The sequence below is a fragment of the Carassius auratus genome, chromosome 15 (assembly GCF_003368295.1).
Source record: "Carassius auratus strain Wakin chromosome 15, ASM336829v1, whole genome shotgun sequence".
NCBI classification, from domain to species: Eukaryota; Metazoa; Chordata; class Actinopteri; order Cypriniformes; family Cyprinidae; genus Carassius; species Carassius auratus.
This window is the reverse complement of record NC_039257.1, coordinates 1,248,377-1,271,455: the sequence shown is the minus strand read 5'-3', so window position 1 is coordinate 1,271,455 and position 23,079 is coordinate 1,248,377. Positions and strand designations below refer to the sequence as shown.

General features: G+C 42.0%; 2 protein-coding genes across 6 annotated transcripts in view; both read left to right on the top strand.

Annotated features, from left to right (window-relative positions):
* Positions 1 to 23,079, top strand: part of LOC113114651 (leucine-rich repeat and fibronectin type III domain-containing protein 1-like) — a 680,315-nt gene that overhangs the window by 203,081 nt on the left and 454,155 nt on the right. The gene's annotated exons all lie outside the window — the stretch shown is intronic.
* Positions 712 to 21,137, top strand: LOC113114657 (uncharacterized). Of its 4 annotated transcripts, none has more exons than XM_026281567.1 (8): positions 712 to 797; positions 868 to 1,079; positions 4,383 to 4,712; positions 4,837 to 5,160; positions 10,636 to 10,761; positions 13,702 to 14,022; positions 14,650 to 14,943; positions 20,307 to 21,137. In XM_026281567.1, the coding sequence occupies exons 2-8, from the start codon at positions 962 to 964 to the stop codon at positions 20,363 to 20,365; spliced, it is 1,572 nt and encodes a 523-aa protein (XP_026137352.1). In that variant the 5' UTR covers positions 712 to 797; positions 868 to 961; the 3' UTR covers positions 20,366 to 21,137. The 4 variants fall into 4 exon arrangements, with proteins under 4 accessions (XP_026137352.1, XP_026137354.1, XP_026137351.1 ...); XM_026281569.1 differs by having other exon boundaries at positions 724 to 797; positions 910 to 1,079; XM_026281566.1 differs by having other exon boundaries at positions 732 to 1,079.

Genomic DNA, 23,079 nt, shown 5'->3' with positions numbered 1-23,079 from the left:
CGGTGAGTAAAACTGCTTCAGATATCTCTGCCTCCTTGTTAGTGCGTACCCTCCCCTCCCGGAGACCCGGGTTCGAGCCCCGCTCGGAGCGAGTCGTTGCAGCTGCTGCTCTCGTTCAGTTTCAGAATCTGGATCTGATTCTGGATCATAAATAAACGGCTGAATCTGACTGTTAGCCATGGTTTGTTTTGGATGTTTTTTTCCTCACGGTAATGTCACAGCTTCCAAACACTCTCAACGCATAAGCCTACTGGCGCTCATGATTCTTTAGCTCCGCCCACACGTCACGCCTCCAGGCGCTCGTGTTTTTCCGGGAAAAATCGGTACAGACTATCTTTGTCTTATGAATATAATAAAACGAAATACTTTGTGGAGTTATGAAGGATGCAGTACTACTCTATAGGTACTCAAGATTAACAGGATATTGAGTGAAAATGAGCATTTCACCCCCCCTATAAGCAAGACATTGCTTATAGGGGGTAAATATATATTTACTATTATTCAGTGTAATTTATGGGGCTATTTATTTATTTATTTATTTATTTATTTATTTATTTTGGTCAGTTTGATCCGCAAACACCACAGTATCAATTATGATATATATCGTATGGAACCCACAACAGTAAAAACTAAAATAAAAACACTAAAACATATTAATAATTTGATTCTATAAATAACTGTTAGCGGTGTCATGGTTGTGGGTCTGCGGTATTTTGACACCACAGTATCACGCGAACTCAGGCTCTAAAAAAAGATTAAAGTATTCGCTGAAACCGAGGTTCACTTCTGTGCTGGAAGTAAGTGGGACGCCTCGTCAGTCCTTTTTTACAGTTTTATTTTATTTTATTTGTATTTATTTTTTTACAGTAAGCGACTGTTCCGCTTGTCTCTGTCACTTGTGAGAAACAGAGGTGAGGGAAGGCTATCTCTGCACTCCTGGGCTCCGCTCCTGAAGGAAGGAATGGAGAATCAGCGAAACAGCAGAATATTAAATCAACTCCATAAATCATTTGTATTACATTCACGGCTCTACGAAAACACGCAGATGATAATATTGTTGTATCTGTTGCTTCTGGGAGGTAAGTGGATTTATGTTATTCTTCTAGTTCCATTCATGAGACTTCAGAAATAAGCCTTTAAGCGTTTAAAAACGAAACCAACATTTATAAATGTGGCAAACTTTTAAAACACATGAAAGTCGCATCTCAATCAGCCGTCAATATCTGCTGAAAATAACGTACACACGTATAAACAGAGTCATATCGGATGTCTCACACAATAATTGCATTTTAAAAAAGTGATGTTTAATAAACGGTCAGCCCGTGCTAGGTCCGTGTACTTTTTCGTTCATTCATTGGGTAAAAAATGAGATTATGCTTTAATATTTGTTTAAATGTGTGGGCGGCTCTGAAACGCTCCGTTCATCCTTTCTGTACTGCACCGACAAGCGGCAACCGAGAGCTTAAAAAAGATAACATAAGTATTAAATCTAAAGTAAATGGTAGCTGTGCATCCATTAAAGCTAAAAAACAATTCTCATTACTACACATAATTTAAAAACATAAAAAGCCCCCTTCATATTAAACAATACCTCAAACATTTTTTTTTTTTTTTTTTTTTTTACAAAGCTCGATTTTGTTTTGGGGGTGTACTAGAACTCATACTCTCATACTAGGTTGTTCGAAAAAACCTTGTCTCACATTTTTTACATTATTACAACAGCTCTCTCCCCAGTCTGTCCTGTATTCTGTATCGAATAGTTCTGTATCAAATGAAGGCCCGCCTTCTGAAATATATGTGTTGTGATTGGTCAGCTGTGATTGGTCTGCTGGGCCAGTGTGTGTTGTGCTGTGATTGGTATGCTGGGCCAGTGTGTGTTGTGATTGGTCTGCTGGGCCAGTGTGTGATGTGATTGGTCAGCTGTGATTGGTCTGCTGGGCCAGTGTGTGTTGTGATTGGTCTGCTGGGCCAGTGTGTGTTGTGATTGGTCAGCTGTGATTGGTCTGCTGGGCCAGTGTGTGATGTGCTGTGATTGGTCTGCTGGGCAAGTGTGTGTTGTGATTGGTCAGCTGTGATTGGTCTGCTGGGCCAGTGTGTGATGTGCTGTGATTGGTCTGCTGGGCAAGTGTGTGTTGTGATTGGTCAGCTGGGCCTGTGTGTGTGTGTGTGTTGTGATTGGTCAGCTGTGATTGGTCTGCTGTGCCAGTGTGTGCTGTGCTGTGCTTGATCTGCTGGGCCAGTGTGTGCTGTGCTGTGATTGGTCTGTTGGGCCAGTGTGTGTGTTGTGATTGGTCTGCTGGGCCAGTGTGTGCTGTGCTGTGATTGGTCTGCTGGGCCAGTGTGTGTGTTGTGATTGGTCAGCTGTGTTTGCTCTGCTGGGCCAGTGTGTGCTGTGATTGGTCTGCTGGGCCAGTGTGTGTTGTGCTGTGATTGGTCTGCTGGGCCAGTGTGTGTGTTGTGATTGGTCAGCTGTGTTTGCTCTGCTGGGCCAGTGTGTGTGTTGTGATTGGTCAGCTGGGCAAGTGTGTGCTGTGATTGGTCTGCTGGGCCAGATTGTGTGTTGTGATTGGTCAGCTGTGATTGGTCTGCTGGGCCAGATTGTGTGTTGTGATTGGTCAGGTGTGTTTGCTCTGCTGGGCCAGTGTGTGCTGTGATTGGTCTGCTGGGCCAGTGTGTGTTGTGCTGTGATTGGTCTGCTGGGCCAGTGTGTGTGTTGTGATTGGTCAGCTGTGTTTGCTCTGCTGGGCCAGTGTGTGCTGTGATTGGTCTGCTGGGCCAGTGTGTGTTGTGCTGTGATTGGTCTGCGGGGCCAGTGTGTGTGTTGTGATTGGTCAGCTGTGTTTGCTCTGCTGGGCCAGTGTGTGTGTTGTGATTGGTCAGCTGGGCAAGTGTGTGCTGTGATTGGTCTGCTGGGCCAGATTGTGTGTTGTGATTGGTCAGCTGTGTTTGCTCTGCTGGGCCAGTGTGTGCTGTGCTGTGATTGGTCTGCTGGGCCAGTGTGTGTGTTGTGATTGGTCAGCTGTGTTTGCTCTGCTGGGCCAGTGTGTGTGTTGTGATTGGTCAGCTGGGCAAGTGTGTGCTGTGATTGGTCTGCTGGGCCAGATTGTGTGTTGTGATTGGTCAGCTGTGATTGGTCTGCTGGGCCAGATTGTGTGTTGTGATTGGTCAGGTGTGTTTGCTCTGCTGGGCCAGTGTGTGCTGTGATTGGTCTGCTGGGCCAGTGTGTGTTGTGCTGTGATTGGTCTGCTGGGCCAGTGTGTGTGTTGTGATTGGTCAGCTGTGTTTGCTCTGCTGGGCCAGTGTGTGCTGTGATTGGTCTGCTGGGCCAGTGTGTGTTGTGCTGTGATTGGTCTGTGGGGCCAGTGTGTGTGTTGTGATTGGTCAGCTGTGTTTGCTCTGCTGGGCCAGTGTGTGTGTTGTGATTGGTCAGCTGGGCAAGTGTGTGCTGTGATTGGTCTGCTGGGCCAGATTGTGTGTTGTGATTGGTCAGCTGTGTTTGCTCTGCTGGGCCAGTGTGTGCTGTGCTGTGATTGGTCTGCTGGGCCAGTGTGTGTGTTGTGATTGGTCAGCTGTGTTTGCTCTGCTGGGCCAGTGTGTGCTGTGATCGGTCTGCTGGGCCAGTGTGTGTGTGTTGTGATTGGTCAGCTGGGCAAGTGTGTGCTGTGATTGGTCTGCTGGGCCAGTGTGTGCTGTGATTTGGTCTGCTGGGCCTGTGTGTGTGTGTGTGTGTGTGTGTGTGTGTGTGTTGTGATTGGTCAGCTGTGATTGGTCAGCTAGGCCAGTGTGTGTTGTGATTGGTCAGCTGGGCCAGTGTGTGATTTGCCAATGAAAAAGGCAAAGCTAGAATATCTCTGACACAGTGTTATTACTCGTTGTCTTCTCTAGTGCAGCTCGAACAGGTCTTGTCCCATTCGTCAGTATCTGTGATATCACAAATCCCAGAAAATATGCATTGTAGTCCAAACGAGTCATTAGCTGTAGTTTTTGAATAGTGATTTCTGTTAAATAAAATATATCCTTCTGAAATTTACTTTGAGCTTTGTAACTTTGAGGATCTTTTTTTATGCTCAAAAACAGCAACATTCTAGACTAACTAAAGTTGACAGAGTGAAAAACCATAATAGGACCCCTTTAAAAATCCTTTATACGTTGATGATCACTTATTTAACATCACAACTCACATAACGTTGAATACTCTGAGAAGAATATATGGATGCTTCCGCTTTGCCATCGCTGTAGAACATTGTTTTGTACTCTTTTAAACCAGTTAAACAAGTTATTTCAACAAACTGATTTGTTTTACTCAAATGTTTCCAGTTGAGTCTGTTCACTGAGGTTACTAAACTAATCTAGATCTATAATAATTCATTTATGTTCTAAAGGTGTTTGTAATGCAGAAACTGAAGAGACAATGCCAGTGATGGAAGGAGATTCTGTAATTCTACACACCAATCTTTCTGAAATACTGAACGACGATACTATACTCTGGGGATTTGGACCTAAAGAATCAGTCATATCTACAATAACTAGAAAGAACGACTTGACCTCATTCTTTGTCACCGAAGAAGTGACATTCGCAGGCAGATTGCAGGTGGACCAACAAACTGGCTCTCTCACCATCAGAAACACCAGGAAGATACACTCGGGACAATATAAACTAACAATCTCTAGCAAAAAGACCACATCCAGGATATTTCATTTGAATATCTTTGGTGAGTATCGCAAGATTATCTCTTTCATTTAATGAAGTGATCTTGTTTCAGGTTTCATGATATCACAAAGTATGATTTGTACAGTACAAAATATCTTTATAAATCAGTTATGTTTCTTTTCCAGATGTGGTTGGAGAGACCGATGGAGTGAAGTCAGTGTCAGTGAATGAAGGGGAATCTGTGATTCTACAGAATGATGCTGCTGAATTACAGAAAGATGATCTGGTCATATGGAGGTTTGGAGATAAAGGCATCCTCCTAGCTAAAATTGATGTAGGAACTGACAATCACTCCTTAAATGATGCCGATGAACGATTCAGAAACAGACTAAAACTAGATCAAACTGGATCTCTGACCATCACAAACGCCAGAACCGAACACGCTGGACTGTATGAAGTACAGATCAGAGGCCGCGGGAGCTCAAAGCAGTTCCTTGTTTCTGTCAGGGGTGAGTTTCAGATTAAATTAAATGTAGCGGACACTGTCCGAATGATGGACAAAACTTTACTGATGATTTGAAGTTGTATTAGACTTAGTTAGTCTAGAAATCACAGAGCTGAATGAACTGATACAAAAATGTACATGAACATTATTAGACATATTCAGCGATTTTCAAAAATTCTTGTTTTAACTAACAGTATACAAATACGCAAAACTTATGCCTTTTCTTGGTGTGCTGAATTAACTTATAAACAGTCCTTTCGTGCAGGAGTTCTGTTAAGCCGTCATGAAGTGTTCGCTCTCCGTACCATTTCTCATTACTTTGTCTGAGCACTGAAAGCAGATTCTGATTCAAAATAAAACTCCTCCATAAAGAACGGAAATAATCCAATCATTAGACAATTTTAAACATACAAAATATATCAAAGGTAACACAAAACAAACAGAGAAATTAAAGATAACTCTTATTAAAGTTTGTAACACCCACAAAATTATCAATGTTTCTCAAACATTACATATTTTCCACTTAAAACATTCGTGTGCATGTAAAGTGCAACTAAGTCATTTAGAAGATGCATTTACTCCACTTCCAACAACAAGACCAACTTCTGAGCTGGCCTTTCTACTATTGAGATTGTATGAATCTGTTCTCCTTTCTTGTTTAGTCTTTTGTCACCAAGTGCTAGTGTGGCCTTTCTTACCAGTCCATCTGGGCTCAGAACAGTCTCTATAATCCTTTCTAATTTCCATTCACTCCTTGGTAATGTTTCATTGTTTCATCGGAGAGCGGATCATCCTAGCCTGTCCCTTGGTGACACATTTCTTGCAGAATTCTCTTGCCATTGAGAACATATGGAGCTACAAAGCCTAAAGGATCACATATGGAGGCAACAGTTGACAGTATATGCCACGGCGTGAGATCTTTTGTATCAAAGTTTACGGCACATTCTGATGTTGGTATGCTCTGCAAAACAGTGTCATAATTTGATACAAACTTACGAAGTCGAAGACCACCCTTTGCACACAGCTCCCGTGCTTCTCTTGTCAACTTGAATGGCCTTCTCTATTGTCTCTGCACTTGTAACTCCATCATCGACATAAAAATCTCTCGTGATGAATTGAGCTCCTAATGGTTGTGACTAACTGCTCTAATTGACCAGGTATCTTAATCCATAGTTTGTGCAACAGAGTGAAGACACTGCACCGAATAGATGCACTTTGATTTGGTAATCTTGAAGCACTGAATTTGTGTCCCCATCTTTCCACCATAAAAAAAGCGCAGATAATCACGATCCTTTTCTTGGATGTGGAACTGATGCAACATTTTATCAATGTCACAAGTTACTGCTATATTATGTCTTCTGAACCTTACAATTATTCCTGTTAGATTGTTTTTCTTGTCTGGTCATGTTAACAAATGTTAATTGAGACTTGTACCTTGTACCACTTTTCAGCATTGGTTGCATCATCATCCACTGCTTCTACGTCACCTCTGTCAATGATGTAATTTATGTAAGTAACATAGTCCTTCTTGTATTTCTCATTTTTACAGAATTTCTTGTTCAAATTATTAAGTCTGACAATTGCAAGTTCTCTGTTGTCAGGCAAGTATGGTTGCTGCTTAAATGGAAGAGGCATTTCAGGCATTTTAAGGCATTTTTCTTTATTCCTTCTTCGACTTTGTCTCGGAACATGATATCCTCTTGAGAGACTGTCTTGTCATCTGTTGTGACACATCCTTAAAGTCCGATTCGAGTGTGCAAACTGCATTCACAGGTTTCAAAACTGGTAGTAAAGACTGGAGGAAGACTGATATGTACTGATGAATTTGAACCGCTTAGACGAAAATCAGATACTCTTTTACTCTTAATGATCACACTATCATGTCTCCTATCATGGTGGTTAGCTTGAGTGTCACTGGAGTTTCACTGGGTGACTGGTCTCTTACAGTGCATTACTGATTTATTCGTCAATGAAAGTAGTGTCACTCTGTGTGTCTAGCAAAGCATACACAAGCTGTTCATTGGAATGATTTTTAACTGACGACACCAATACAGGTACGATCATAGATGTAATGACTGACTGACCTTCACTTGTGATATTAAGTGACATGGCATTAGTAGTTTCACTTTCAAGTGCATGCACATTGCTAACATGGGCAATGGTTGTTCTCTATTTCTGTGCTTGTCATAGCTTTAATCATGAAGACATGTGGGATGTCTATTCTGATTCCAATGTTTCACTGAAGCACGCGGCTTGTAAACGCACATACAGAAAACAAAGGAGTGAGACTGTTGTTTTTAATTAATTAATTTTTTTTACTGTTTGCTTCATGCTCAGAGGAACGAGACATAATTCACCCCTAGAAGATGCACTGAGGATTACCACAGGATTTCCTCAGAAAAAAAGAATGAAGCACTTTATTCAGCAGAGATCATAGAATCACATGGCATTGCACGGTGATCCACAGTCCTGGGGACAGCAGAACAAGAACACAGGTTAGCGTAACACTGAGGTGAGTATATGCTACGTCTGACTTGAAGGCGCTGGGAGACAACTGCGAGGATCTTTCCTGTTGGAGGCTTGACAGGGAACTGAGGTGCGGGTGAGTGTATTTATAGTGCTCTTGATTGGATCCGTGATACGTGGCAGTTGTGGCTGGTTAATAATCAGGTGACTGGGAGCGCTGATGATTGGTAGGGCCTGGGCTTGCCAGATCCCTGACACTACAACCCCCCCCCCTCTCCAGGGTCCGCGCCAGCGGACCTAACTCTCAGACGTCGTGGGGGTCTACCTCTGGATCGTGGAGTGGGCTTTTTGAGATTCTGGTTATGAAAGTCTGTGAGTAGGTTGGGGTCTAGGATATCTTGACGTGGTACCCAACATCTCTCCTCTGGTCCATAGTCCTCCCAGTCTGCCAGGTATTCCAGTCGCCCACCACAACGTCGGGAGTCGAGTATTTCTCGTACTGTGTAGATAGGATTGGCATCAATGGGTGGCAACGGGGGTTCGGCATCAGGGACTTGGTCTGAGCGTGATGGGACTTAAGCAAGGACACATGAAAGGTGGGGTGTATCCTATATTGTGCAGGTAATCGGAAACGGTACATAACAGGGTTAACTTGGTGTTCTATGGGGAATGGTCCAATATACTTAGGGCTGAGCTTTTTACAGGGTTGTCTTCGAATAATATTTTGGGTAGAGAGCCATACTAGCTGACCAGGTTGGTATGTGGGATTTGCTCTTCTATGGAGATCAGCAAAGCGTTGCTGCCGGTTCACTGTCTGTTGGAGATGCTGGTGAGCCTGGTCCCAAACCCTCTCACTATTCTGGAACCAGGTGTTGACTGCTAGGACTTCTGAAGGTTCACCTGACCAGGGGAAGAGTGGGGGTTGATAGCCTAAAATACATTGAAAGAGAGTGAGGTTAGTGGATGAGTGACAGAGTCAGTTTTGTGCATACTCAGTCCAGATGAGGTAACTGTACCACAGGTTCTGGTTCTGGTGGCAGAATGTCATTAGGAAGTTACTGATGTCTTGGATTTTGCGTTCTGTTTGTCCGTTGGCCTGGGGATGATAACCAGAAGTGAGACTGACAGTGACATTTAATAGAGAAAAGAAGGCCTTCCATACCCTCTAAATAAATTGTTTTCCCCGATCAGAGACGATGTCTTCTGGGATCCCAAAGTTCCGTAACACGTGTTCGAACAATAACTCGGCATTCTCAAATGCTGTGGGAAGAGCACGTAAAGGGATTAGTTTGCATGCCTTGGAAAATATGTCAATGGCCACTAGAATACATGTCTTGTCATCAGAAACTGGGAGATCCGTGACAAAATCTACACCAATGTGAGACCATGGGCGATGGGGAATAGGTAAGGGTACCAGATTCCCTGTGGGTAGATGTCATGGGACCTTGGTTATAGCACACAGCACACATACTCTGAATTCCTGCACTTCCTCCTGCATGCCTGGCCACCAATATTTGCACTGCAAAGAAGCAAGAGTTTTTGTTACCCCTGGGTGGCCTGTCCCCACTGAGGAATATACCTGGGAAATCAGAGCCTTGCAATGATCCTCGGGTACAAACATCCTTCCTGGTGGGCATGCGGGTGGCATGGGTTGCTGTTGAGCTTGTTCTCTGAGCAATTCGTCTGAATAGGTTTACAAAAACTTTTTGGGTAAGATAGGCTCTGGTTCCTCTGAATTTTCCTCCAGGGTGTACAGTCGAGACAGGGTATCCGTTCGGGTGTTCTTGTATCCAGGGCAATAAGCGATCTGAAAATGAAACCGAGTGAAGAAAAGAGCCCTCCTGGCCTGGCAAGGGTTAAGTTTCTTGGCTTCCTTTAGATATTGCAGGTTTTTGTGATCGGTCAGCACAAGAAACGGTTGCTGGGCCCCTTCCAGCCAGTGTCTCCATTCTTCCAGTGACAACTTTACTGCGAGGAGTTCTCGGTTGCCGATGTCATAGTTCCTCTCTGCAGGGGACAACTTTTTTTGAGAAGAAGGCACAAGGAATGGGTTTAGTAGCATTTTCAGAATTCAGAGAATTGCGCTGACACGCCTGTGATGGAGGCGTCCACTTCAACTATACATTTTTTTTTCAGGATCTGGGTGTTGTAACAAGGGGGCTGTGGTAAACACCTGTTTCAGCATCTGAAAAGCCTGCTCCGCCTCGGGTGTCCAGTTGAGTATCTTGGGTTTTCTATTTAAGAGAGAGGTAAGTGGGGCAGTAATCATGCTATACTGGTTAATAAATCTGCGGTAGAAATTTGTGAACCCAAAAACCTTTGTAGTTCCTTGATGGTCTTTGGAGTAGGCCATGACGTAATGGCTTGGTTCTTCTAGCTGTCCATCTTTACCCCCTCTCTGTTTATAAGGAACTCAATGGCTTGTTGATGGAAGAAACACTTTTCAGCTTTTACAAATAAAGAAAAGTCTCTGAATCGTTGGGAGTATTTTGGCCACATGGCACTGGTGATCCTTTTCATTCGAGGAATATATGAGAATGTATACTAGAGCAAACTGGTTCAGGTACTCACGTATTTGTAGCACAAATTGTTTGTCTTTTCGAGTGGAATTTTTCCCAAACCAAGAGTGTCTCCCATAATCTCAAATGCAGTAGATTCACTGGGAAAAAGGTGGATAATTTGTAAGCACCGGAGAGGTGCTTCTTTTGCTTTTAAATTTGCGATCTCACACACACTGTATATAGAGTGGTTAGTACTGAGCGCACATTTTCCAAGATAATATATTTGTCAATGACGCCATGGTCTTGTCAGTCAGATGACATCAGAAGGTAATGTGATCGGTGTATGAACACAGTTTAACACCAGTAACACAGATGACCAAAGCAAGCCTAAGGTCCACTATAAGCTAATGTGGAAAGTAACATATTGTATGTGTGTATAGCCTACTGTACACCTGTCAGTCCTGAGTCATGAACAATATTTTGTCCTCTAATAATTTACTGTCTCTTTTTAGCTGATTTGGGTTTGTCTTCAGCTGCCATAGCTGGGATAGTTGTTGCTGTTCTGCTGGTGGCTGGACTTTTAGCTCCTGTTGTGATTTACTATCGCCACATGATCTCTGAAGTAAAAAATCAAGAGGGTAAGTATTACAGTGGTATTTCTGCTTAGAACCTTTTGTTTTTTTTATATACTGTGTATCTTCCCTTCCCCTGTCCTGTAGGAAAAAAAATTCAATTCAAACATCATTTATAATGGTTTTACCACCATCATTGCTTCGAACTCAATAAAAAAACACAATAATGAAATGTCAATTAGATTTTAAATAAATGATGATGTACTCCATCAGGTGTTTGTTTCAGACGTCCATCTATTCGATATGCTTTAGCACCACCCAAATTTTAAGAAAGACTGGGTTTAAGGCAGGGGACACAAATAATACAGCTAAAATTGTTCTTGTAATGCCGCATCACAACACGATAAATTCCTGACAGTAAATGGATTCACTGTACTATTTCTGACATAGTCAAGTTTTTTGCAATGGCTACATCAAGCTGTTGTGGTCATGCCACAGGTCACTTCATTCGATGTTTAAGTGAATAAAAACAGCCTTCCTTACTGGAGTTCCACAACTATTAACTTTGTTCTCTCTCATCGGATGTATAGGGTTTATGCTTCAAAAAAGGAAAAATGATGTGCCTGGGGAACCTTGTAACAATGATTCCTGGTATCCTGAGAGGATAGGCAATGTAATTTAATGTATTAAATTTCCTATTCCCAAACAAAACAGAGCAAAATGTCCCGATACATTCACCCCCAATCCCAATGAAGACAAAATCATCTGTTTTTCTGTTTCTGCTTTATTGGAAAGCAGAACATGCAGTAAATGTTATCTTGTCCTTTAGCAAAGTATCTCTGGTTAAAACTAGCTAACTTTAAAGTTAGTGAGTCCATTCCAACCTAAATAGTGGACTAATTACTAACAATAAAATTAATCCACTGTATAGAGTGGAGGTGGGCAGCTGTTGACCTCAACTGGGGATATCGTCAGATGGGGGAGGAATATTCGAGGATCTCCTCAATGTCATCTGTTGAGGAAGAAGAGGCCGAGGGCTTGGAAGTGGACACGTCCATCACCCAAGCTGAAGTCATAGAGGTAGTTAAAAAGCTTCTCGGTGGCAAGGCACCAGGGGTGGATGAGATCCACCCTGAGTACCTCAGGTCCCTGTGGGGCTGTTGGCTGACACGTCTCTGCAGCATCGCGTGGTGGTCGGGGACAGTGCCTCTGGAATGGCAGACCAGGGTGGTGGTCCCTCTTTTCAAGAAAGGGGACCGGAGGGTGTGTTCCAACTACAGGGGGATCACACTCCTCAGCCTTCCTGGGAAAGTCTATGCCAGGGTACTGGAGAAAAGAATTCGGCCAATAGTCGAACCTTGGATTCAGGAGGAACAATGCGGTTTTCGTCCCGGTCGTGGAACACTGGACCAGCTTTATACCCTCATCAGAGTGCTGGAGGATTCATGGGAGTTTGCCCAACGAAACCACATGTGTTTTGTGGATTTGGAGAAGGCATTTGACCTTGTCCCTCATGGCCTCCTATGGGGGGTGCTCCAGGAGTATGGGCCCTCTGTTAAGGGCTGTCTGGTCCCTGTATGACTGGAGCAGGAGCTTGGTTCACATTGCCGGCAGTGAGTCAGGCTTGTTCGCTGTACATGTTAGTCTCCAGCAGGGCTGCCCTTTATCATCATCCGGTTTATTATTTTTATGGACAGGATTTCTAGGCACAGCCAAAGGCCGGTAGGTGTCCGGTTTGGGAACCACATGACTTCGTCTCTGCTTTTTGTAGATGATGTTGTCATGTTGGCTTCATCGGGCCAGGACCTTCAGCATGCACTGGAATGGCTTGCAGCTGGGATGAGAATCTGCACCTCCAAGTACAAGGCCATGGTTATCAGCTGGAAAGTGGTGGATGATAGGAGATAGAGATAGGGTGAGGACCTCGGCCACTCTGGAAGAGCTCTGAGTAGAACCGCTGCTCCTCCACATCAAAAGGAGTCAGCTGAGGTGGCTCGAGGATCTATTCCTGGGGAGGTGTTCCAAGCACGTCCCACTGGGAGGAGGCCCCGGAGAAGACCGAGGACACGCTGGAGGGACTATGTCTCTTGGCTGGCCTGGGAACGCCTCGGTATCCAACCGGAAGAGCTGGAGGAAGTGTCTAGGGAGAGGGAAGTCTGGGCATCTCTGCTTAGACTGCTTGCCCCCGCAGAAGAAGATGGATGGATGGAATAAAATTTATAAAATAAATTAATGAAGATATAGTGCAATATCCAAAAATTACAACGGTGTCAATTTACTCACTCTCATGGTCCAAAAGAGTATATGTAATACATTTTATAAAATAAAATTTTTATTTCTTAAGCTACTTTTTGTAATGTCTGTTTGATGCTTTACACAAAAATGACATTTAGTTATCTTTTGGGAGTAATTTTGATTACAAGCCAAATTTGATGTGCGAATAATTTGTGAGTATTTAGATTAATTAATTGCCACATCACATAATTCATTAAATTAAAAATTGAAATGCACAAACCCATGTGTCACAAGCTCAGGAAGAAACTCACCGTAGTCTCTACCAGCTATTCTTTCATGATAACAGAAGGTATTCTCACCTTATTCCAGAAGTATCTGATCCCATGTGGAGTTGTACAGCTGCAGCTCACCTTCAGTCATAAATGCTGGGGGGGGGGGGGGTCTGAACTAGCTGATGCATGAAATCAGCACCTTGATGTAGAGCTTGATTGGCACAAAGTATTTTATATATTTTGAAAATATAAAAAAACCCATGTTAAATGTTTAAATACTAAATACATTTTATTTTTCCAAAGGCCTTGAGATACAAAATAGTATATTGTGCTTCAAATACGTATTTCTGAAATACTGCTCATCCCTGCTAACAATGTCCTAAAACGTGCTAGAAAAATACAGTGTGTTAAAAAATGTCAGAAACATGCCAAAATATGCACTTTATAAAGTTAAGCTCTGAACACATTTCTGTCCTGTTTCTGTATGTGTCTGTAACAGCTGAGATAGTGTCCGAGATGGAAGGAAGAACTGTCGCTCTACGGACTGGTACTAAACTACAGCACGGTGAAGAGATCAAGTGGTGGTTCGGAGATGACCACAATCCCATAACCCAATTCAGTAGATGGACCGTTACAGATGATGATATAAATTGTGATGTTACTGATGAGAGATTCAGAAGCAAAGTGCAGCTGGGTGGTAGGACTGGAGATCTCATTATCAGTTATATCAGGACCATTCACTCTGGAGTCTACAGAGTACAGATCTCCGGCAAAACCAGAAAAACCAAATACAAGAAGAAATTCTTTGTTACTGTCAATGGTGAGTAGATCAATAATCATGCACTGTGTGAACGGTTTAAATTATCTGATCACAAATTCCCAGTGTAACATAATGTTACTTTTAGATTTCAGTGTTATTCATTGCTAAAATAAAAATGTAAGATATAAAGTCGTAATGTTACCAGAATAAATACATTTTGATGTACGTTCCAAAAAATTCAAAAGAATTTTGTCCACACCACAACTATAATGATAACGACACAGAATTATGTAATTGGAATAACTTTCACAATATTTTTTTTCAGTTGATGAGTGATAAAAAAATATTGTCAGCCAATCACAGTCTATTCTGCTTTGAAGAGCTTGAGCACTTAAAGCTCAAAATGACAAACTGCAGCGTGTGCTTATAATAAACAGAACGATATTGTGCTTTTGTGTGGATGCTAATATAGTTATTTTTATAGTTATTGTTATTAGTGTGAATGAGCCTAAAAGAAGTAATATTACAGAAGAGAAGTAGAAATATTTTGAGAGAAATCACACTATTACAAGAAAAGTTGTGAAACTATGAACATTGAGTGTAGAAAAAAAATGCTGAATATGCTAATCAAATTAATTCACACTTTATTTATGTATTTGTGTTTCTGTGTGTTGCTTTGACATCAAGTAATGAAAGTGCCAGTGATGGTTGGAAAATCTGTCACTCTAAAGACTGATATTGAAATAAAGGAAGGAGATCTGATACTGTGGACCTTTGGAGTTAAAAACGGTCTCATTGTTAAAGCTGAATCAGGAAAAACTACTATTAGTGAGAGCTTCAGAGGCAGACTGGAGCTAAATGAACTGCTGATCAATGGATCTCTGACTATCACAAACATCACAGATGCAGACTTTGAACATTTTCAACTACAGGTCCTCAACAGCAAACGGAACAGATTCAGGAGATTCAATGTGATCAAAGGTGAGTAGAACAACATTTATTCTAATTAATACACATTTAAAGGGGGGGTGAAATGCTCGTTTTCACTCAATATCCTGTTAATCTTGAGTACCTATAGAGTAGTACTGCATCCTTCATAACTCCAAAAAGTCTTTAGTTTTATTATATTCATAAGAGAAAGATAGTCTGTACCGATTTTTCCCGGAAAAACATGAACGGCTGGAGGCGTGACGTGTGGGCGGAGCTAAAGAATCACGAGCGCCAGTAGGCTTTTGTGTTGAGAGCGTTTGGAAGCTGTGACATTACCGTGAGGAAAAAAACATCCAAAACAAACCATGGCTAACAGTCAGATTCAGCCGTTTATTTATGATCCAGAATCAGATCCCGAGGCTGAAACTGAACGAGAGCAGCAGCAGCAACGACTCGCTCCGAGCGGGGCTCGAACCCGGGTCTCTGGCATGGGAGGCGAACGCACTAACAAGGAGGCAGAGATATTTGAAGCAGTTTTACTCACCGCCTGCGGTTCCAACACATGATCGTGACCCTTTTTCCTTGGGATTGCATCATCCTTAAGAAATAAAACGATGTGCAAATCCGTCGTCAAACTGGGCCTTGTTTGTAAAACAAGCATCTTCGAAATGCAGGGAACAAACACAAACACTTACACAACTCCGTTGATGCTCTGTAAAAATAAACTCCATCCACTGGTCCCTTAATGCGGTTTTTTTTTTTGGTAATCTGTGCAGGGTTGTCTTGCCCTGGCAACCAAAAACACACTCCTTTTGTGACATTTCGCTCTCGCTCTGATCAGTGAAGTCTGTTGTGCTCTCAGTGCTCTGCTATACGGGAGCGCGCTCTTCCGGCAGAAGTGCCTCAGGACACATATAAGGAAATTCCGCTCCATCTAACGTCACACAGAGACATACTCGAAAAAAACTTTCCGAAGCTTGTGACAAACCGGAAGAGGTATTTTTGGTAAAGAAATACTCCTTCAAACGTACAACTTAATTTTTGAAACTTTGTCCATGTTTAGCATGGGAATCCAACTCTTTAAGAATGTAAAAAACTCAGTATGCATGAAATAGCATTTCACCCCCCCTTTAAACAACAGTTCTGATCATCCACTTGTATGTGCTTGTTCATCCCAGATTATATGTGTAATGCTATCATAGTTCTATAAGGGTGTGACTTTGTGCTGGTACCTTGGCTAGTTTAGGCCTGTCATAGATAAATAAATATGACACTATGGGGTTCACGTCATGTATTTTGTGCACTCACGTTATTTTAAATGTAAATGTGTGCCAAGCATGCTTACCACAGAACTGATGCCATCTAGATGAAAACAACAACTTTTTAGAATGCCACAAACACAGCGCAGGTCATGTGACAAGAACCATCCAATCAGCTTCACCCTTCCGTAACAACACCGAAAGTTCAGATGAAGGAACAGCTGATCATAGCTGGAATAACCAGAGCTGTACGATTTGTAAAGTGCCTAGTATTTCGACACCAACTGAAGAAACAAGCAATGAATGGAGATGCATAAGTATGTGAATATGTATCTGCCAACTGTAGTTTACTGTATATTTTCATTATCCAAACAGTCATTACCTTACAGCTAGCCAAAATACTTTCTTTGCAACTGATATTCACCTGTAGACAGATATGTTCAGAGTCTAGCTACTTATCTTAGCGACTTTAGCCGATATTAATGGAGACAGTGCAAGGTTGCTTAGTTCACACGCTCACTACATGGACTCCTGCACTACATCCACTGTTGCACTTCACCCTGGACTACAGTTCCCATCACCTATTGCACTAATTGCACACACAGCTGAAGGCACTGATCACACACACACACTGCTGCACACGCTGATTGCACACAGCTGTACCCACCACACACTCACCATATAAACACGGACTCAGACAACTTCAGGATGCCGAGTATTGTATGCGCTTATCGCTAGTTAGCTGATAGCTACCCTACAGAGCCTGCTTTTGAATTTAAGTTTAGACTAAGTCCTGCCTTGCCTGTTTCCCTGTGTTCTCTTCTTTGCCTGCTTGCCTTGGATTACCTCTCTTGTTTAGCCCTGTTTGGATACTGTTTGCCCCTGCCTGGACCTTGCTTGGACCTGGATTTCCCCTCTTGTCTCACCCTACTGGATTACATTTGCCGTGGACTGACCCTGGCTTTATTCTCGGACTGCTCTAGCCTTTCCTTGTACACGCCTGTTCCATCACCAGATCTTTGCCTGTTTCTGACCATGTCTTGTCAATAAAAGCTTTGTGTATCGATGCGTATGGATTCGCACATCTCCAGTCTGGTTTGCCCCGTTACAGAAATCTCTGCCAAACAAGGATCCAGCAACTTCACAGACGGACATTGGCCAGGCCTGGACACAGCAAGAATATTGTTAGCCCTCAAACAGGGTACACGATCACTGGAAGGCTATATCCAGGAGTTTCTGGCCATTCCTCATTATTTGGATGTGCCGGATTGTGTATTGATAGACTTTTTTCATGATGGACTAAACAAACCTCTGAAGTCACAATTAATCAGTGAGGGTCACCGCTCATCTTTCGGCCAGTTCATGGACTGTGCTTTGGCTTTGTGCTTTTGGCTCAGCGTTCACTGTGGGTGTTGTGGAGGCACATGACCCTGGACTTATTCACGGAATGGCTGAACCTCATGTTATGCTGTATTTCTTCAATTCCCTGTCTTCCTGTCCTGTCCACCCCCTTGTCATATTGTATGTATGGAGAGGTTGATGGATAATTTCATGGTACCTGTGTCCAGTGACAATAAAAGCTACTACTTCTACTACTACTACTACTACTACTGCTACGGAGGCTGCCTGTGAAACTTTGTCCTGTCCTGTCACTGCTATGGAGGCTGTCCATGAACTCTTGTTCTGTCCTGTCATGGCTGTGGAGGCCATCTATGAACTCTCTGTGTTTCTTGCCTTGGTCTCTGAGACCAAGAATGCACTGCCTGTGTTGTCTGTCTCTGCTTCCTCTAGGCCCAAGTTTCTGCCATGGGTCCTGGTCCCATCTGCTCCACCCAGGTGGACTCCAGTTCTGCCTGCGTCATCCAGTGCTCTCTGCTCCAGCCTGGTGGGCTCCAGTTCTGTCTGCTCTGCCCTGGTAGGCTCCAGTTCTGCCTGCGTCATCCAGGTGGGCTCCAGTGCTCTCTGCTCCAGCCTGGTGGGCTCCAGTTCTGTCTGCTCTGCGCTGGTGGGCTTCTGTCCGGTCTGCTCAGCTTTGGTGGTCCTCAGCTACACTTGTACTGACAGCTATGCTCTGGCTCCCTGCTCTGCCGATCCTGCCTCAGTCCCTGTTCTCTCCACTTCCATGTGGACCTGTCCCTCCATCCCTCCCCCTGTTCTGCCTCTGGGGGGGGGTGTCTATGTCGCAAATCTGGTACATGAACTTCCATTCATTCATCACCAGAGGTTACCCGTTCACTACATGGACTCCTGCATTACAACCACTGTTGCACTTCAACCTGGACTACAGTTCCCATCACCCATTGCACACACAGCTGAAGGCACTGATCACACACACGCTGCTGAACACGCTGATTGCACACAGCTGTACCCATCATACACTCACCATATAAACACATACTCAGACACCTTCAGGCTGCCGAGTATTGTATGCGCTTATCGTTAGTTAGCTGATAGCTACCCTACATTACAGCAAGCTCCTGAACCCACATTTTCCACACATTTTAATGTCACATGTGAACGGTGATGGCAAGTCCCTATCGTAAGTCATTCTTCAAATCATTTACTCAAAGGATTCGTTCAAAATGGCTTATTCAGTTAGAAAGGAAGCAAGTAACAGTCTTTATGAACGGATCATTGAATCATTGACTCACTTGATTAATTCAATTTATGAATGAAACAACACAGTGGTGCTCTGAGATGCACAAAGGTCTGCCTCTGGCTTTATTTGACCAGAAATATATATAAATATATATTGTATAAATGTATATTATAAATGTAACGTAACTTCTTATCTGTTGTGTTAAACTCAATATCACATTTGTGATGACACTCACAGGAAATGTCACTTGCTTGTGTGATATTACAGAACTGTTTTGTATCTTATTAATATAAAAACCAAAACCCATACCAGGGGCGTAAATTTCATCTAACAGTCATGCGGCACAATAAACATAAAAATTCTCAAGAGCAATTTCTGGGGACAAATAATTCAGCTAAAATTCAAGAGTTAAAGTTTAAATTTTTTATTTGTCACATACACAATTATATAGAGCATATATAACCAAGAGTGAAATTTTAGTCAGGTCCACTCCATGCGTGGACACTGCAATTATTAAAGAATACAACACATATCAAAATATACATAAATATAGCTATGAAAGAATGACATAAAAGTAAACAAAATATGAAATTAAAGTACACTGTAGTCTTAAATATTAAGATACACAGTGATGTACAAGAGGCTAATGTGCAAACAGATTGACACTTTTAGTATGTCAATGTGAGATAGTGAATGATGAATATCTTACTGATAAAGTGAATATTAAGTGGAGACATGAAGATGTTAAGAGGCTGATTTTGAAATTAGAAGTCTGATGGCCTGGGGGAAGAAACTCCTCCTGAGTCTCTCGGTTTTTGCCATCAGGCTACAGAAGCACTTACCAGATGGCAGCAAAGTGAAAAGATGGTTACTGGGGTGGGTGGAGTCCTTGATGATATTAACAGATCTGCTTTTGCAGCGTTTGAGGTAGATGTACTGTAGAAAGGGGAGAGCAGACCCAGAGATGCGCTCAGCTATGTGCACAACAGCTGGAAACCGGGCTACATTAGACAACATCAAGCTGTTGTAGTCGTGCCATGACAGCGCTCGTGTTCGTTGTAGACATTACTATCTGTCACAGTATTGCCAAGTCCATGCCGCAACCCAAGTAATGTGTATATCAACCCCTGAAACTCAATTTTTACCATAGTTTTGAGTAGCAATTGGGCAGGTTTTCGTTGTGAACACTTGGCAACCCTTTCTATCAAGCAGGTAACATTATTATTACTAACATAATGGATTCATCGAAAAATACATATGATAAAATAAAATAATCACTGCATCCGTTGAATAAAATAGCCGACAACCTTATTACTGGACTCCCATAACTATTGACGTCTCTCTCACATGACTTGTGTGTGTGTAGGTGACATAAAAGAGCAAAGCAGACATTTAGACCAAAGCACTGTCATTATATTTTGTATAATGTTCTGTTGTTTCAGTATGTATAGAGACAATCAAGTGGAGCTGTAACATCATACATGTGTAGATTTATATGAAGCAGAACAGTTTTTTTCCTGTTCTTTTTAATTTCTGTGATCTCTATTTTCTTTAAGCTTCCGAAGAAGAGTGTGAAATCTATGATGAGCAGCAGGGGATGAGTTCACCTCAATAAGACACGCCCACCACTGTCAATCTTTGTGACATCATCAACTGAATGTCCATACGTCTCAATGTTCATACTATTCATCCTAAACAATATGTGAGATTAGAATAAGCGTGTCCTAAAGCATAGTATGTTGAAAAGAGTATGCCAAAATTCCCTGGATGGTCTACTATTTCAGTTTGGTTTTTGAAGTGTGGATCCGTGCACAGTCTAATGGCTAAAATGAAGGATTCCATCCAGAATTACAAACACGAATAAAAGGCGTTAGAAAAACTACAAATGTGGTGGATAGAGAGGTTTACAAAATAGGGTTCAGGCGTAATTTGCATGTGGGGCTGGATCAATATTATCCCTAGTTCCCTACCACTCTTTTAAAGTAGGTTTAATTGAAAAAAATCATGCGAACGGTATGTGATGATACAAACCAGTATTATACAATAAATATCTGATTTAAACCATGTATATGCCACTGTTGATTATATGGGAGAGAAAAAAAATCCAAAAGATCATAGATATGAGTTCATGCTGAGCAAAACTGAAATAATTTACCGAACTGATTTGTTCCTCTCCTGCGATGTTACTTCTGCACTCCTTTTCATTCACAAACAGAAGTGAAACATAAAACATGATATTGAGAATCAGTTTTTAATCTAATTCAACCAACCAGTCACAGTAACTGATCGGCTCACAGACTAATTTAATGTGACCACTACGAAAATGAAATTCTAGAAAAAAATTACCTTAAATTGGCTAAATGCATGTTAGAATGAATATATATATATATATATATATATATATATATATATATATATGTGTGTGTGTGTGTGTGTGTGTGTGTGTGTGTGTGTGTGTGATCAGTCGACAGGTAAGGGGTCCTAAGTCCTAGCCATCGACAAGAATTGGCTAAAAACGCATTTCTTCCATCTTTATTTGACCCTCTAACTCTAAGCACTCTATTCTAATTCTATAATAAAATATAAAAATAAAAACTTGTCCCTTTTACACTTGCACTCTGTTAATTTACTGCTTGTTTTCATATTTTTTTTTAAATAAAGCAAAAAATAAAATAAATTGCAAATTAAGCCAACACTAGATTGCTCTATTCTTTTTCTATTCTGTTTTTATTTTTATTTATTATTTAATAAAACAACATTGCTACATGTACTGCATTAAGCTAACTGAGACTTATACAGTACTTGCATGTTGTTTCCTTCTATTGTCATCATTAGTAAATCGCTTTGTGAGGATGGAGGAGTCCACAGCGGCATCCTGGAAATGGTCCAGTGACATGGATGAGACGCTCCTTCACTCCAGCTCTTACTGTCTCATCAGGACCAGATGCTGCTGTGGTCTCTTCATCCTCAGTGACCCCAGAGCAGCGAGAGCATCTAGAGAAAGACCAAAAGAAACTGAGAATGTGATTTTGGTAAGGTTTGTTCTGCCGGTTTCTGTTTATACAATGAAGGCTGACTTTTAGAAGCTTCCAAAGCATCATCAACAAATGTCATGCAGTTTTTATCTGAAGTGATTGACAGTGCTCTTATTACAGGGACATACAATCCCCTGATCAACCTGGAGAAAAGAGCCTTGCTCAAGGACATACTGGTGTGTTTTTGAACCAGCAACCCTCTGCTCACCAGTTCAGTGGTTTAGCCCACTACAAAAGTAATAAATCTACAACAACAGAAAAATGCATGTAATTGTAATCATGAAATTAACTTTGGCAAGAAATGGAAAGCTGACAACATGAGATGTAAAATGTTTCACTCTGTGTAAATGTAGCGGTTGAGAGACCTGAACACATTAGCGTACTCCGCTCAGGGGCCACACACATAACCTCCATAAATCTGGTCAAAGATGCCAAATTATGCCCCGAGCTTGTGTCAACAGATCGTGTCTGAGAGGAACCTCCAATGGAGGGCTGGCTAGCAGACTGACCAGGTCCGAGAACCACAACTGAGTGGGCCACCGCGGGGCTACCAGCAGCAAGTCTGATTGTACTCTGAACAGGATTACTGGGAGCAACAGAACAGGTGGAAAATCATAAAGATTGGTCTTGGTTCCCTGAATAGTAAATAAATTGATGTGATGGTATAAGGGCTTCAAACACCGAAGGTGTTCCCAAAGCGATGACTTCATCACAGCATCTCATTCCCTATTCAGGGAACCAAGGTTACATAATCAACCAAGATGTTACCCTGGCAACAAATCTGTGTGTATATTATTAAGTTGGCTTGAGAAAGCCAACTTACTGAAATCCTATTTAAACTTATTATTAAGTTGGCTTGAGAAAGACATGCTAGCAAACATTCTAATCATGCTAGAAACATGCTAGCAACATGCTAATCATGGTAAAATCATGCTAGCAACATGCTAGTAGCATGCTAGTCATGCTAGAAACATGCTAGCAACATGCTAGCAACATGCTAATCATGCTAGAAACATGCTAGCAACATGCTAGTCGCATGCTAATAATGTTAGAAACATGCTAGCAACATGATAATCATGCTAGAGACATGCTAGCGACATGCTAGCAACATGCTAGCGACATGCTAGCAACATGCTAATCATGCAAGAAACATGCTAGCAACATGCTAATCATGCTAAAATCATGCTTGCAACATGCTAGTCACATGCTAATCATCCTATAAACATTCTAGCAACATGTTAATCATGCTAGTCGAATGCTACTAACTTGCTAATCATGCTAGCAACATGGCTAG